We start from the raw sequence: 18,448 nt of genomic DNA on the forward strand, positions 1-18,448 counted from the left end.
ACTAAACAACAATCTGAGTTCTAGGGCTGCAGAAAGAAGAGACACACATGTGAGACCACCCGTTCAATATTTCTAACTGGTGAAAAATTACTCTGTGTGATTTATAATTTATCAAATTCCTTATGTTGTTAATGAATTCATCAGATAATCCTTTTAAACCATAGTATCTTTTCCATCTAAACCATAGTATCTTTTCCATCTTCCTTAGTTTTTTCCCCTGCATATTATACTTACATTTAACCCATAGCTTCTTTCTTCTACTTGAGTGTGAGTTCATGATTGAATAAGCCTTGCACATATAATTTCCCCAGGATATATGTACTCCATAGATAAAAATCGACTGAATATCTACAGAATAGATATGTAAGTGAATGCTCTTGTCATAATTATTTGACATAATACTAGCATCAGTTTCTGAATTAATTTTGGTGACAAAGTGTACGTTAAAAAATGAGCTTGGCCTTATGATATTCTTCAAAATGCAAATCAGTCATGTAACCAAGAGACCAAATGTGGCAACATCATGTTAAAATTAATTACAGACAGTAACAATTAAAGATACTGGGTTTAGGGAATTCCCTTACAGTCCAGTGGCTAGTATTCTGTGCTTTTACTGCAGAAGGCCCAAGTTCAAGCCTTGGTCAGGGAACAAGCCCTCACAAGCTGCATGAACAGGCCAAAAAACAAAAAAGATACTAGGTTTAACTGAATCGGGATGGGAATTTGAGCAAAAGAGATTTGTAACAGCCAATGAGGCTCTCAACATAGGTCATTTTTCTCTTAGACTAGTGCTATTGCCTTCTCTTTGCCTGTGATTTTAGTAGGGGTGGGTTATCACTGCTTCTAGGTTTAGCAAACATTTTAAATCAGGAAAATGAAGTGTTTATGTGACATAGTAGATTAAATTAATGTAACCCTTTATCCTCTTACCTAAATTTTCAAATGTGTGAAAAATGAGTATACTACCTTGAAATAATCACTCTATTTTCTCAACATATTTTCCTTTTAATGAGAGCTGTGTACCATTTTGGTATCACATGCTGTTAATATAACTAGCCAGAGATGACAACTTAGTAAGAATAATTTGTCCCTAAAACTCAGATAAAGTATTCATGCTTTTGTAATTGATAAGAATTTCCAAATATTTATTTCTGGAATGTTAAAAACTTCCTAACTTATTTACATTTGGACCTGCCCTGACAGGAATGCATAGCACCCACCTGCATTTGGCATTTAGAATCCATATGACAATGTTTTGTCATGGTACACAATGGTACAGATATTTGTGTCTATTTTTGTTTTTTAAAGTGTCAGTTTCTGAATGAAAATATTATAAGATATGACCCCACCAAGGAGCAGTTTTTGAAACCACAACACTGATTAAGATTGATTTTCTGTTGATATTATGGAAGTACCTTCTCTAGGGACTCTTCAAGACAACAGCTGGAACTTTTAGAATTAGACATAAGGATCAAATCAGTTTCTTTCTTAAGACTTTGTATAAAGTTACTATATAGAGAAGCCACAAGTCACTTTATTGCTGCTTAGAGTTGAAATTAAGAAAGAAATTGGTACTGGATGATCATAACACACAAAGTCAAGTGACCCATAATACATACGAATGTTTTATAGACAGCATTTTATCTGAAATTAAATAATTGACTCAGGTCCTTACTGTTTTAGATAATCTAGTAAGAATTATAGCAACTTACAAGTTGCAAAACAGTCATTGTTATTAAGCAACATTTTTGTTTCTTCAAAGAAATTAAAAACTGAAGAAATGAATCTTAGTTGTCTAATAATATTCTAGGACAATAAGTGATTTTTGTCTCTAAATAATTGAAGTTATGCTACTGGAAAGAATGATCCAATATGAAGAGCAATTTGAAATTACCTCTCAGAAAACAGTACAACATACAATCACAATATTGTTTGCATGACTCTCCACCTGTGTACTTTAAAGGATAGGCATTCATTAAATGGTAACAGTTAGAAGCTACATGTATAACCTTAATTTCTTACATTTTAATAGGTATAATGTAAGAAAAAGCACACCATACATCAATAAGGAGGAAATTCTGCAACATTATCAGTCTAGCAATCTCTCTCCCATGTGATCATTTATGTGTGTTATGAGAGGATACTTCTCAGTCTTTAGTTTGCAAAAGAATTCACCAACAGGTTATTTAAAAGGTAGATTCTCCTTCTCCTATCCCATGTTTCTGCTAAAAGTATGTTGGTAAAGTTACTAAAATTTGTATGAGTAAGGACTACTTCAGGAAATTTGGCTCAGGTGGCCCATGGATTCCACTTAGGAACAGAAGTAGTATAAAGAACTATGTTAGTCAGCAATTGAGAAAACTGGGGGAAAAGATATCAAACAGTTTTAATTTGTGAATGCTTCTTGACACAGTTGCATAAAAAATATGATTATTATTTAAAATAACATTTTTTTAATCTTAGATGGAGAATTATATACAAGTGATTTTTGAAACTTCTACATGTGCCTTGTCATCTTCTGCTTTGGTAGACAGAATTACATTTGATCCAAAACCAAAGATAGGAGATTATAGCCTAAGTCTTTTAAAACTTACTATTAATTGGCTGTGAAAAGAAAACTACTGTTATAGTTTTTGAAAAAATTTATGATAGGAACACTAATTTTGAAGGTATGAGGCTTAAAAATATTTGTGTTTAGAACAAATGCAGATTTTTATTTTAACCAAAAAAACGATATTTCCCTAGTCTGTCTTTGATGCGGGCTTCCCTAGTGCCTCAGTGGTAAAGAATCCACCTGCAATGCAAGAGACCTGGGTTCAGTCCCTGGGGTATTTGATCTCTGGGTCGGGAAGATCCCCTGGAGAAGGAAATGGCACTCCACTCCAGTATTCTTGCCTAGGAAATCCCATGGAGCCTAGAAGGCTACCATCCATGAGCTTGCAAAAGAGTCAGTTAGGACTTAGCAACTAAACATCTTTGATACATTTTTTATTTTCTTTTTATGATGAGGCCAATTAGATGGTAATCCCTAAGGACTCTCCCTATTGTTTAGATTTCAGGCAGTCTTTTTGCAATGTTCTTTTAAAAGTCAGTTCTATTGATCCAGAAAACAATGACATACCTTCTCCATATATAAAAAAGCAGCCAGAATTTGTCAAGTGCTCATCTTGGTAAATGTGCCAAAACAGATGTATTATAATATAGTTAATCTTTTAATTTTATTTTATTTACAGATTCAAGAATGGCTTTGTTTAAATTGCCAAACCCAGAGAGCAATATCAGGACAGCTGGGAGACATGGGCAAAATGCCACCTACCCAGGCAGGACCAAAAGCCTCTCCTATGCCTGTCCCTATGGAACAACCATTTCAGGAAACAGCAATGCCTGCCCCAGTAAAAGTGAAAAAGAAGGAACAAGAAGAAAAACCAGAAGCAGAAAAAACCATTTCAGAAAAGGTAAAAGAAACGCCTTCAGGTGAAAAAAGTACCCCTACGGAAACCATAGATCAAATCCGAGAGGAGAGTAAAGACAAAACTTCAGCCCCTCAAGAAAAAAAGTCACCTCCTGAAGACAAAAAGCCACCTTCTGAAGACAAAAAGCTACTCCCTGAAGAAGAAAAGCCACCTCTTGAAGAAAAAAAACCAATCCTTAAAGACAAAAAGCCGGCTCTTGAAGACAAAAAGTTAGCCCCAGCAACAAAAGCATCGGTTCTAGAGGAAGAACAGAAACGTGACTTACTTAAAACTCAAGTACAAATTGCTGAAGTAAAATCTGAAGGCAGAGTGCCTCCGGAAGCAGTGGAAGAAAAGAAACAACCGCGGATGGAGACAGAAGATTTACCAGCCAGCACACCTCGGCGTTTGCCTAAAGAAGATGATGGGATGACTCAAAAAATAAAAGTACAGCCACAGGCACCGGGCATGGCAAAGCCTGATCAGACGGAATCTGGAAAGGAAAAAACAGTAAGTTATGTTTCTTACCTCATTTTGCAGTTTTACACCTGCAATTTACTAATGTCTACCTAAATGTACACCAAATGCTTAATGGTAATTTTGTAAGTAAAAGCTTTCAATTAGTAGCATTTTCAAAAAGAGTCAGTAGCATTCAGAAAAAAAATACTAACATGAAATCAGTATCCCCCTTTCACATGAAATAATGTTTGTCTTGAAATTTTTATTTACTTAGCCACTTGGTTAAGCAAGACTCAACAAATTTCTTCTCACTTGAAAATCTTTCAAGATGTGTTCAACCATAAAATTATTAAATAATTGTGATTTTTTAAAAAAGTACAGCCAAAATTCAGAAGAAACGTTTTTTACAGTTATTTTAGTATTGTGTGTATGCAATATAATGTATTTTGTTCAGAGTTTTATTCCTTGTTTAATATTGAAGGTTTATTTGTAATCCAAGCATAATCTGGAATATATATTATTCTTTATATATTCTTCTTTTTTATTTTCTTTAATGGAAACTTTTAAGGGTTAATAGCCCATCCTAACCCAGTTTAGTTGTTTTGTTCATAGTTTTAACACATGGTTACTAATTCATCTCTGGCATATGGTACATCACTCATAAAATAAATCCTGGTCTTCCTTTGTTATTAATTCGTAAGTTTATCAGAGCTAGAGAAAACAGATGCCTGTGTATTCTCATTCTAATGGCTAGATCTAACTCCCCCCACCCCCACCCACTGTTTCTCCTAGCTAACTACTTTGCAGAAATAGATTCTTTTTACTATTTCTTTTTTCGTGAAGCTGTCCTTGGCTCTCATGACTCTTCCCTTTTTGTTCTCTTTTTTGTCTTTCTGATTGCGCTTTTTGAGTTCTACTTTGACTATCTCGCTGACTTTCTCTTTTCCCATCTCTATGTGATGAGGATTTTCTTTGAATTCTGTCTTCTTTCCTCTCAGGGGAGCCACATGAACATTTATTTCCTATTTCCTAAATCTTGTTGTGTACCATCTGTCTCTCTTGAGTGTTGGACCTGCATTTTCAAGTACTGAGCAGATCATTTCACTTCAGAAACTCATTGAAAAGTGGGACTCAGTGTGTTCAAATCATATCCAACTCTCTGTAGGAGCAGTTCCTGATAATGGCTTCATCATTCATCATGTCTTTAGTCTCCCAGTCGCTAATCTTCAGGGTAGTCTGAGGTTTCTTCTTACACACTGGGCTCTCCACATCACGCTTCTGTCTCTTAGATCCTATTCCTAAGGACAATATCCTACTTATGGCCTTCATAATCTTGTATCAGTGACTTGAGGAATATAATTACTAGTCAATAGGCTTCTATTTTTCCTTTCTCTAGTATATAATTATCAAGTAATTGTTCTCCAGAGTTCCAACAGTATAACTCTGTCACTCAGATATTTCTAATGATTCTCTATTTGGTTTTAATTTAAACAAGAAGCATCCAAATATTTTGTTGATGCTACTTTTTATTTTAGAAATTCATCACTTTTAACCATCTCTACTTTTCTTTAACAACCTCAGTATGTGTATACTTATTTCTAAATTAAACCTGTGCACTATATTTTCAATATGCATATTCACAAAAATATCAAAATTAAGCTAAATCACCATTTTTATTATGTTTATTTAAATATAGATACACTTGATCATAGTGAAGTATAATTAATAATAATATTTTAGAGAGTGTTGACTGTGCTTTGATGTTTGAAAATCTTGTAAGATGTTTTAATAAGAGTTCTTTGAAATTCAGCTTCTAAGTTGTTTATTTTGATATTTTGACATTTAGTGTTGATGACTCTCTAAAATAAAAAAGATAGTCCACAGAATATATCGGGAATGAAAGAAATGTATTAAAAACAGTACTTTCCAAATCTTGCTACCTGTTTTCTAGGTTTGGAATTGAAAACTATTTTTTTTAAGTTGTGGAATGCCCATAAATAAATGTTAATCTAACTTGATACCAGTTATTTATTCCTGTTATCACAAAATGTGGTGTTCTAAAATGTTTTTTTTTTTAGCAAATGGGTTGAAAACCCACTGTAATTCTTTATCTACAAAGTTTATAAACAGATTAAAATATTCTGTCTAAAGTTTGTTTGAAAAGGCAAACATGAAAACTTTTTTAAATGATATGTCATTTTATCTAGCATAATCACATGATGCTTTCCAGTTATCTATCTTCAAAGGATTGTGTACACATCATGATTCTCTTGAAGAGACAGCTTGTGTTTCTTTTTTTTCCCCATATACTTTCTAGTTATCATACTGATATTCAGAGTTTACTTTCTTCCTAAATATATAATATGTAGCATATTACTAATCACCATTTGTCAGCACCAAAACATTCAACCACTTTGGGGTTCTACTTTTGTCAAAAAAAAAATTAAATCTTCACAATCTACAACTTTTAAAATTAATTTCTCATGAGATAATCAGCAAACCTCTATGGATAAAATAAATTCTTAGTTATTATTTATCTCAGTACAAAATATTAAAGATATTACTCAAAATATAAAGGTCTCATTATACTATATATCACATCTGTAAAATCCTGAGGTTCTCTGGAATACTGGCTTACTTGTAAAAGATGCAATAAATGAGTTTTGCATGCACTGCTATCTCTGTAATCTTATCGTGTTTTTTTAATAAATTAATTTATTTTAATTGGAGGCTAATTACTTTACAGTATTGTAGTGGTTTTTGCCATACATTCACATGAATCAGCCATGGGTGTACATGTGTCCCCTATCCTGAACTTTCAAAATAATTCCAGAGTAGCATTGAAACATATACATTACTATATGTAAAATAGATAACCAGTGGAAATTTGCTGTGTGACACAAGGAGCTCAACCTAGTTCTCTGTGACAACCTAGCGGGCTGTGATGGAGTGCAAAGTGAGAGGGGAGTTCAGGATGGAGAGGACCTATGTTTAGCTATGGCTGACTCATGTTGACGCATGGCAGAAACCAACACAACGCTGTAAGTAATTATCCTCCAATTAAATAAATTAAAGATAATAATTCCAGTCAAAAGAACCACTCCTCAGAATTTAACATACAGTTTTTTTTTCATTAATATAGATACACCTTTTAAAACAAATCACTCAGTATTGAACCACTTTGTAGCTCACAGTAGTAATATTGTACTATTGAAACAGAAATGATGAATATTATAAACTGAGCATGTTAGAAACATCCGCACTTTGATTTTATTGCCAAACCTTTTGCTATTTACTTGATCCTAATAATTTTCCCCAAACCTTCTGCAGTTATTTCTTTCTTCTTTGCAGTGATACTGGCTAACAAACAAATGCAGTTTGATTTGTCACCATATTATTTTCTATGTATTACTTCAGCCATATTTCCATGGCAGAAAAATCAAGTTTCCCCAAGTGTTACACGATTTTTTTGTCTTTTCCTATTCAATAAGACAGCAGCTCAAAAGAAGATTTTACATGTTTATTTCAACTTGTTGAATATTTGTTAAGTACTGGAATGTTTATTTGCCAAAAATATTAGACGTCTGTGATATTGTTATAGGATCATTTGCTGAAATTAGCCAGCACATGATGTGTTGAAGCAAGATTCGTTAATAGCAATAGCATATGCAATATAGATATCAAATAGTTTTCCTAGTTATGGCACATTTTTGACTAACTCTGTGTCAGATCTGATTTAACTTGATCTTCACAGCTTTTACCTTGACATGTTGCTGATGAAAAACTAATAACAATATGAAGAGTGTCAGCTTCTTTATAAATATGCTTTTGTGTTTCTAACGTTATTAGCATTATCTTTAACACATGAATTTTTTGTGAGAATATCTTGTCTACCACTTACCTATTACAGGAACATTGGTTTGCTTGAAATTAGGTAATAAAAACTACAACTGAACAATAAGCTTCAATTTAAAGGTGAGCAAATGAAGTAACTGCCTTGCTATGAATTTTTACAGTATAACTCCCAGTTTTCTCCCAGGATTCTTCAGAGAACATATGACCAACTGACATAAGAAATCAAAGAATGCCGGTGTCAATCTATTTATTAAACATTTATAAAATATGATTTCTATTTGGGGTTTAAAAAGACACTAAAAATCCTACATATTTACTTCCTAAAAGTATTTACATTTTGCATACCTGGCCTCGACTGAGAACTTCTGCCTAAATACTTAAGTTGGCTTTCCCAGCCCTTTGGACTGTGGCTCCACTCTTAACTTGAAAGCAACCTAGTATTCCCCCATCAATGAGAGGTTGAAAAACAGGCAAGAATGCCTTTGTGTGAATCCCAGAGGTGGCTTGTGCCATCTTCCTTCTGAACCTAAATTCAGTTCTTCTCTGTGCACTGGTGCTGTTTTCCTATCGGAAAAATCCCACCCAGACCTCTCCCTTGTGTCAGTCACTTCTCCTACTGTTCAGACACTCTATAATGATTACTTTTAAATTGCTTTTTATTTTAAATCATCATAATAGTCAATTTATCTCTCACTATGTTCTGAGCACTGTCTTAGGTGCCTTATCACTTAGTCCATATAACGACTGATGAGTTAAATATTTTATCTGTTTTAAAGAGGAGAAAACTAAATTTGTTATGCTCAAGATCACAAGGCTGAGAAGCAGCAAAGCTAAGATTATAGTCCAGTTGTGCTTATAAAGGCTGGGCTTCTAAACACTCTACATAATGCTGCCTCCCCATGACACTTCTAGCACACTGCTTTTTCATTATTATAATTATTCAACTCCCTTAGCACTTCCCACTCTAATCTCAGCCACTTTGTATATACTTTTTTACTTCGTTTAGATGTTCACATTATTTTTTATTCATTTGTCATGTGCGTCATTCATATTGTTACAGTTTGTTGTTTGCATTTCTTTATTGCCCCATCATTTTGTCGCTCCACTCATTCCTGTCTTTCAAAATGTGTTAGTCGAATGGAGTTAAAATGTACCCTGAAATATAATAAATACTTTGAAAGGTATATTCTTCTTTGTTTTTTTAGTTTAACATTTAAAAATTATGTGTTACACTGAAACAGAATACTGCTTGTCTGCATTTGATATATTACATTGAAAAGTTACAGCTCTCTTGATTTAAAAAAGGACAAAATTCAAACATACTTTAGCATAAACTTTTATTTCTAGTTTAAATGACCCAGAAGTTAGTATTTAAGTTATATATATGGTATATAAAGACAGCATAATTGTATAGGATAGAAAATGATGAGGTTTTCTTCAGCGAAAAGGATTCCCATGTATGTGGGACTATCTAATTTTCTCTCCAAGTCCAGTAAATTTGTGGATTTAATTTTGTTTACACTGTTCAGAATATTCAGACTAGCAATCCATTTTGGCAAAACATTGTATAACTGATTAAAGATTATTCATCTGTTGTTTTCCTTTGGCCTGTTAAACTTAAATAACTTGGAGGACATTAAGCAAAAACATAATATTGCTTCCTTTCTTTGTACAGTCTTTAACCAATAATTCAGTTCATAACTCCAATAAAAGGTTTTTTTAAAAAAAAAAAAACCTTCCATTTGCCTTCGACATGGAAGCCTAAGAGTTTAACATCTTTGAAAGGGCAGAACTAAGTTTGGCAGGACAGAAATGTCTTGATACTAGAGAAGGCCTCAAGATAGGATGCCATGGGAAGGTTTCAAGGGATTCTGAATTCTTCACTGCCTCCCTCTGACCAGTCTTCAAGTCAATAAAGGGCAGTGGAATACTGAAAGGAAAAGTAGTCTGCACCTTCTGCTTTGGGTTAGTAAGAAAATATGAATCTTCATTTCTTAAACTTTTGAATAGTTGTTTCATATACAAAGACTACAAAGACTCAAGTACAGGATTCTATACATGGAGAAAAAGTGCAACATATACAAAAAAAAAAAAAAACTCAGTGAAATAGAGTCTAATGCTAAATGTACTTAGAAAAATACAGTGAAAATGTGTTCCTCAGGGAACTGAAAAATAACATTGCAATTTTCTTTTAAAAAAAGTGTGCTTAAATTATGAACACTTAACGTCCTTCCCACTAACTTCGAATCTAAGACTGAGGACTATAAGGGAACTATACCTGGAATTTTATTCTTATGTAATAATTTTAGAGGTCATTCTGGATTGTATTTGTGTTGCATGTAATAAATGCATAATTCCAACTCCTATCAATTCAAATGATGAAAATAATGAGTAAATAAGAAAACTCAGTGATATTTAACCACATATGTACATTGTATTACATATGTAGTCTATGCATATACTTTAGAATCAGTTGAATCTATTAATTTTATTAAATCTTAATATGTTACTAAATAGCTTAATGTTCTTCTCAGTAAAAAGCATACAGCCACACATTTTTGAAGCAACTAAAGGAAAACTCCCGATTTTTTAGTCCTAGGGAATTAGAAATTTGAAAGAAAATAAGCCTCCCTCACACGACTCCTTTCATCACAGTTTTCTGGAGTTACAGTACTTCAAATGTTTGAATAATGAGAGAAAATCAGACCAAACTTACACACTATGCTGTATATTCTTCTCTTAGTACTGGATACTCTTTCTTTTTTGATCAAATTATTCCCTTCTTAAGAAATGTACTCATAAAGCAAGAGTTTGTGGTGTTAAATCTATAATTGACCAGTTAACCTGCTGCTGCTAAGTCACTTCAGTTGTGTCCGACTCTGTGTGACCCCATAGATGGCAGCCCACCAGGCTCCCCCGTCCCTGGGATTCTCCAGGCAAGAACACTGGAGTGGGTTGCCATTTCCTTCTCCAATGCATGAAAGTGAAAAGTAAAAGTAAAGTCGCTCAGTCGTGTCCGACTCGTAGCAACTCCATGGACTGCAGCCTACCAGGCTCCACTGTCCATGGGATTTTCCAGGCAAGAGTACTGGAGTGGGGTGCCATTGCCAGTTAACCTACATGGATACAAATTGCACTAAGAACTTTAACCCAGATATCTCACAAACAAGAGTGAATAGCCACAGAAAGGATAGGTGGATGGAGAGATAGGCACCTCATTATGCTGATCTCTATATGTGAAGAACAACTTTTTTATTGTTTTAATAGCAGCAGATGAAATGTACAGGTTTCTTAAAGAGGTGAAGGGGTTAGTTGGTGTGTGATCTGATAGTACACTAATAGTAATGGAGCAGACAGTCACTCACCTCTGCCAGAAAGTTTACATTTATGCTAGTCAGTATGACAGAAATTGACACTGAGTTTTTTCAGTGATTGTGGTATAAGGACATGACCAATTGTTCCTACTAAACAATTCAGCCAAATGCCTTTTGATCACCTAACTTGATTTCCTTATTAAACACTCCAGATACTTTATCTTAGACCCACAGACCTGTAGAACAACATCTTTGCAGACCTATTCCACTTTATAATATGGAGAGGAAGTCATTTAGGTGAAAAATCATCATAACATCATCATAGGTAAATGATGATTGAATCTCATGAGGAATATAGAGGAAAGAAACCAGGAGGGAGAAGTCAGTAGAACATAACACTGAGAAAAGAAGGAAAGCATGAACACATCCAGAAGGGCATATAAGGGGGATTGTAAGGTAGGGATTTTGATATTTATGCATTTGAGTCTTCTGTCTAGTGTTTCTTAATTTCCTTTGTTATGTTGTATATGTCTGATCCAAATCATATTTTTGTAAAATGCCAATAGAGCCTTCAGAATTCATTGTATAAAGTTAAAATTTCTTCTTTATTATACTCAATAAATCATTATATATTACCATAGTTGCATTCCCTCCTTATATGTATACTTTTATTACATTGTTATGTATTATAATATGTGCAGACTCACAATAAAGAACACAAATTACACCATCAAAATTTTATTATGAAGAATCATTTTCTTGACTGTTTTTTTTCACAAGGAGCTTATGTCCCCACCCCTGTGGTTATGGTAGTTAGATATAGGAAAGAAAGATGTAGAAAGCATACTGGACATAAAATGTTGTGCTCTGGTATTATGTGAGATGTGAGCAGTCACAGTGGAGATCCCTAGAAAAATCATCTAGAAAATTTATGAGAACACTACTTCACCTGTGATTACCTGTTCAATTTGTAGCTCTTAACAGAAATGAACCAGTTAGTTGGGTGCTTGTCAGCCCAACTACTACGATCTCACAATGGCAGATAAGTATTCCTTTTCTAGAAAGACATCAAAAATGGTCCAGGGAAGTTACTTTGTAGTAATACAAAGGGCAGGCATGGTTTTTTGCTTAAAAGTTGTGAAGAATGTATCAGACTGTCTTTTTTAATTGTCATGTTTTAAATTCTGCAAAAGCATTTTACCCTATAATGTGCTCAAGATACATCTTTATACATACAGATATTGAATTGGAATGAATGCAAATGAGTAGGGTAAGGCGAAGGTAAAAATTTCAAGTATATTCAAGTCCATAGACATTTATAAATGATATTAAATTTCTTTAAGATGGGATGCTGAAGCTATGATCTAATAACTCTAGAAAAATAACAGCTAAATATTTCTCTTTAGCTAAAGCTTTCAGTCAGACCAATGATCACATAGCTTTTTTGAATTTTACAATTTCTAAACATTCATTTCAAGTGATACAGAGCTTAACAATTGTGATATAGAGATTAGCAACAGTGATATAGAGATTAACATTCATACCAAGTGAAATATAGCATTTTACATCTTTGAGTGTCTTTGAAAGGCAATGCCTTGTTTGACCTCTCTATCTCAAAAAAAAAAAAAAAAGAATCCTTTACAGTAGGTGAGATGAATATTATTATGGTCATGTTACCTGCTTATTTCTGTTAAGTAAATATATCCCATACAGTTTATAGCCAAGTATAAAGCCCATTCTCTGATTCTTTGTTTGCCTGTTCTAATAAACCAAAAATATTAATTATGTTAAGAGAAACTTACTAAAGATTTTCTTTGGCCATTTGACTTCTTATGCAAAGTAAATGTTGAGAAAGATAATCATGTTTTGAAGGAAAATGGTTTTGAGATATAAAATGATACATCAATGAAATAAAATCAGTTGTGCTTGAGAACTGACATTTGATTAAACTTTAGTTAAATAAAAACTAACCTTAATATGTATCAACTATTTTTATTTTTTGTGCTCATTGATTTTTTAAAATACTGTTATATAGTTGAAATTTTCCTATAATTTCTCCTCAGTAATAGTTATTTGAGAGTAATGGGGAGGCTGTGTTATTAGTTTACCCATGTTAAGTTTTCCTGTATCTTTTCCTCCCTGCTAGGAAAAGGAAGATGACAAATCAGACACTTCAAGTTCTCAGCAGCCGAAAAGCCCACAAGGTCTTAGTGACACAGGATATTCTTCTGATGGAATATCAAGTTCACTTGGTGAAATTCCAAGTCTTATTCCCAGTGATGAAAAGGATTTGCTCAAGGGACTCAAAAAGGACTCCTTTTCACAAGAAAGCAGCCCTTCCAGCCCCTCAGATTTGGCTAAGTTAGAAAGTACAGTCCTATCTATTTTAGAAGCTCAGGCAAGTACACTTGTTGAAGAAAAGTCAGAAAAGAAAACACAGCCCCATGAGGTTTCTCCTGAGCAGCCTAAGGACCAGCAGAAAACTCAGAGTTTAGTAGAAAAACTGGAATCTACAGTTTCAGAGGAGGAGACCAAAGAGAGTCAAGAAGAAGGAGACACTTTTAAAAAAGAGAGCCAACAAGACATTCTTTCCAGAAAGGACCAAGAAAAGCCTGAATTTGTTGATGAGTTGGCTACAAGGAGACAGCCTCATGATTCAATTGAAGACAGTAGTGAAAGCGAAAACTCACCTGTTCCGCCAAGAAAAGGGAGGACTAGTGTTGGATCATCAAGCAGTGATGAGTATAAACAGGAAGACAGCCAAGGATCAGGTGAAGAGGAGGACTTCATTCGAAAGCAAATCATAGAAATGAGTGCTGATGAAGATGCTTCAGATTCTGAAGACGATGAGTTCATCAGGAACCAGCTCAAAGAGATTAGCAGTAGCATAGAAAGCCAGAGGAAGGAAGAAACCAGGGGGAAGGGGAAAGGAACAGCAGGGAAACACAGGCGACTGACGCGAAAAAGTAGTGCAAGCTTTGATGACGATGCAGGAAGACGCCATTCCTGGCATGATGAAGATGATGAGACCTTTGATGAAAGTCCTGAGCTTAAATACCGAGAAACTAAAAGTCAGGAGAGTGAAGAACTGGTAGTTGCCGGAGGAGGAGGACTCCGTCGATTTAAAACAATTGAACTCAACAGCACCATAGCCGATAAATATTCTGCAGAGTCGTCACAGAAAAAAACAGCTTTGTATTTTGATGATGAGCCAGAATTAGAAATGGAAAGCCTGACAGACTCGCCAGAAGATCGATCAAGGGGGGAAGGATCTTCTAGTCTTCATGCCTCCAGCTTCACTCCTGGCACATCCCCTACATCCGTTTCTTCTCTTGATGAAGACAGTGATAGTAGTCCAAGTCACAAAAAGGGAGAGAGCAAACAGCAACGCAAAGCTCGACATAGATCACATGGCCCTCTTTTACCTACCATTGAAGATTCTTCAGAGGAGGAAGAATTGAGAGAAGAAGAAGAGTTATTGAAGGAGCAAGAAAAGCAACGGGAATTAGAACAGCAGCAAAGAAAGAGTTCTAGTAAGAAATCAAAGAAAGACAAAGACGAACTTCGAGCTCAGAGAAGGAGGGAAAGACCAAAGACACCACCCAGTAATCTCTCTCCCATCGAAGACGCATCTCCAACAGAAGAATTACGTCAGGCTGCAGAAATGGAGGAGCTCCATCGATCTTCGTGTTCTGAATATTCGCCTAGCATAGAGTCAGACCCAGAAGGCTTTGAAATAAGCCCAGAAAAAATAATCGAAGTACAAAAAGTTTATAAATTGCCCACAGCTGTGTCTTTATACTCACCGACAGATGAGCAATCTATTATGCAGAAAGAAGGTGGCCAAAAGGCATTAAAAAGTGCTGAGGAGATGTATGAAGAAATGATGCATAAAAGCCAGAAATATAAAGCTTTTCCAGCTGCAAATGAACGAGACGAAATGTTTGAAAAAGAGCCTTTGTATGGTGGGATGCTAATAGAAGATTATATTTATGAATCTTTAGTAGAAGACACATACAATGGTTCACTCGACAGCAGTCTGCTCGCAAGGCAAGAAGAGGAAAATGGATTTTTGCAGCAGACAAGGAGAGAGCAAAAAATGAGACTTCCGGAACAGATTTATGAAGATCCCATGCAGAAAATTACAGACCTCCAGAAAGAGTTTTATGAGTTAGAAAATTTACATGCTGTTTTGCCTCAAGAAGACATAGTTTCAAGTTCTTTTATCATCCCAGAAAGTCATGAGATTGTTGATCTGGGTAGTATGGTAACCTCTACCAGTGAAGAAAAAAAATTATTAGATGCTGATGCTGCCTATGAAGAACTCATGAAAAGACAACAGATGCAGTTAACACCTGGATCTAGTCCAACCCAGCCCCTCATCAGGGACGATCTGACAGAGTCCACTGTGGACTTTGATAGGGTACCTGATGCATCTTTGACATCAAGTGTTCTCTCAGGAGCATCTCTTACAGATTCAACCAGCAGCACAACACTCTCCATCCCAGATGTTAAAATAACCCAGCATTTTTCAGCAGAAGAAATTGAGGATGAATATGTGACTGATTATACAAGAGAAATTCAAGAGATAATTGCTCATGAATCACTGATTTTGACCTATTCTGAACCTTCAGAAAGTGCTACATCAGTCCCACCCTCTGACACACCGTCTCTCACATCATCTGTTTCTTCAGTTTGTACCACAGATAGCTCCTCACCCATTACTACCCTGGATAGCATGACCACAGTTTATACTGAGCCAGTGGACATTGTAGCTAAATTTGAAGATGCTGAGGAAATTTCTTCATCAACATATTTCCCAGGCAGCATTATAGACTATCCAGAAGACATAAATATACCTTTAGATCAGACAACCATACAGGATGGTAGAACTAGTACAGATCACGTTGTGATTTCCTTATCTGATATAGAACCTTCTCTCGTAGAATCTGTAGGAACTAAACTCGAGGGGCTAATTGCTGACACTGTTTCTACTGATTTATCTATATCTGAAAAAGATGCAGCGAAGAAGGCCAGAAAGGAAACAGGGGATGGACTTATTCTGGAAGTTTTGGAAGCTTATAGAGATACTAGGAAGGAGTCTGAGGCTGAACTGACAGAAATTAGCTTACCTGACACTGTGTTTGATCAGACACCTTCTTCTGTAAAAACTCTTCCAATGAAGGAGCAGGTTTCAACGACATGCTTTTTACCCGAAGAGGTTTTGGGTCAAGCAAAACCTGCATCTCAGCTACCATCTGGCACTCCTCCCATTTTCTCTCTTCCAACTAAAACTCGTCCATTCCTTCGAAGTTCTTCTTTGGACATATCAGCCCAACCCCCTCCCCCTCCTCCTCCCCCTCCTCCACCTCCTCCGCCTCCCCCTCCTCCTCCTCCTCCACCTCTTCCTCCACCAACCTCACCTAAACCAACTATTCACCCTAAAAAAAAATTAGTGGTTACAGCCCCAGTGACTGCAACTACTGCAGCTACATCTCTAGTAGATTCTGTTACTACAGTGGAGACCACATCTGCTCCCAGCAGTAATGGGTTACCTATGACAAAAGTATATACCGCTGCACCTCCTCCTGTTCCTCCTAAGCCATCTTTAATTCCATCTGGACTGGTATTTACACATAGACCTGAGCCAAGCAAACCTCCACTTGCTCCTAAACCAGCAGTTCCTCAACCTCCAGTCACGACCCCAAAACTAACAGATACATACCCCAAACCAACAGGTCTACCTTTAACTACAAGTATGACATTAAATTTAGTGACATCAGCAGACTATAAATTGCCTTCCCCTACCTCTCCACTTTCCCCTCACTCTAACAAGTCCTCGCCAAGATTTTCCAAGTCTCTTATGGAAACTTATGTGGTTATCACATTGCCATCTGAACCTGGCACTCCAACAGATTCTTCACCTAGTCAGGCTATTACCAGTTGGCCGTTGGGATCACCCCCCAAAGATCTGATTTCCACTGAACCAGTATTTTCTGTAGTTCCTCCTATGACAGCTGTGGAAATATCAACTTCTTCACAACAGAGCCTGTACATCTCCAGAGCTTTGGAGACATTTGCTGCTATCCCAGTCACAACACTGTCTTCATTTCAAGCAACTTCAGCTTCAGTTACACAGTTTCACCCAGCTGAAGTTTCCAAGGCTGAGGTTCCAGCAGCAAGAAGTACAGTCCCTAGTGTTGGTCTCAGCAGTGTCTCTATCTCCTTTCCTCCAGAGCCTCTTGCTCTAGATCACCTCCGTTCAGAGAAGCAGCAGCATAAAGAAGGTGTCCAGTTGCAGCTTGTTGGTGATGCCATTGATCTGCGTACAGTACCCAAAGCAGATGTTAAAGTAACTGAAAAATGTATGGATCTTTCTGCCTCTGCAGTGGATGTGAAGAGGCAGACCACAGCAAGTGAAATGTATGGGAGACAAATTAGTGCTGTCCAACCCTCAATTATAAATCTGAGCGCAACTTCATCAGGAGTGACTCCTATATCCCTGGTTACAGAGACGGTGACTGTTGTTACATGCACGGCTACTGCGAGTTACACCACAGGCACAGAAAGCCTAGTGGGTCTAGAACTTGCAACCGCAGCACCACTCCAGCTTACTACATCAAAGCATGTGGAGCCACTGTACAGAGTACCAAGTGGCCAGACCTTTCCTACAATTAGGGAGGAAGCACCAATAAACTTATCTTTAAGTACTTCTGCACACCCAGTGACATCAGCTCCTACGAAACCTGTTACTGCACCTCCTGTTGGTGTCACAAATGGATGGACTGATAGCTCCACATCTCAGAGCATCACTGATGGGGAAGTAGTGGATCTCAGTACCTCCAAAACTCACAGAACTGTTGTAACAATGGATGAAGCTTCTTCAAATGTGGTGACTAAAATAATAGAAGATGATGAAAAACCTGTTGATCTGACTGCAGGAAGAAGAGCTGTGTGCTGTGATGTGGTTTATAAGTTACCCTTTGGAAGAAGCTGCACCGCACAGCAGCCTGCAACCACTCTTCCTGAAGATCGTTTTGGTTATAGGGATGATCACTATCAATATGATCGATCAGGGCCATATGGTTATAGAGGGATTGGGGGAATGAAACCTTCCATGTCTGACACTAATTTAGCAGAGGCTGGACATTTTTTCTATAAAAGTAAGAACGCTTTTGATTATTCTGGAGGAACTGATACAGCAGTAGATCTTACTTCAGGGAGAATTACTACAGGTCAGTATGATGTAGCAACAGACCTTTCTTTGAAATATCATGGTGTTCCTCATCTCATTTCAGGATGACAATGTGGTCTTATTTCCAATTTTGTTATTTTTTATCTTTCTTTGGATGTTTTGGCAATATATTT

General features: G+C 36.2%; 1 protein-coding gene across 1 annotated transcript in view; it reads left to right on the forward strand.

Moving 5' to 3' along the window:
* Positions 1–18,448, forward strand: part of PCLO (piccolo presynaptic cytomatrix protein) — a 371,908-nt gene that overhangs the window by 181,289 nt on the left and 172,171 nt on the right. The window contains exons 4-5 of the mRNA XM_069586655.1: positions 3,234–3,962; positions 13,227–18,315. Of these exons, the coding sequence (XP_069442756.1) occupies positions 3,234–3,962; positions 13,227–18,315 (5,818 nt within the window). The remainder of the gene's footprint in view (positions 1–3,233; positions 3,963–13,226; positions 18,316–18,448) is intronic.

The sequence above is a fragment of the Ovis canadensis genome, chromosome 4 (assembly GCF_042477335.2).
Source record: "Ovis canadensis isolate MfBH-ARS-UI-01 breed Bighorn chromosome 4, ARS-UI_OviCan_v2, whole genome shotgun sequence".
In the NCBI taxonomy this organism is placed as follows: domain Eukaryota; kingdom Metazoa; phylum Chordata; class Mammalia; order Artiodactyla; family Bovidae; genus Ovis; species Ovis canadensis.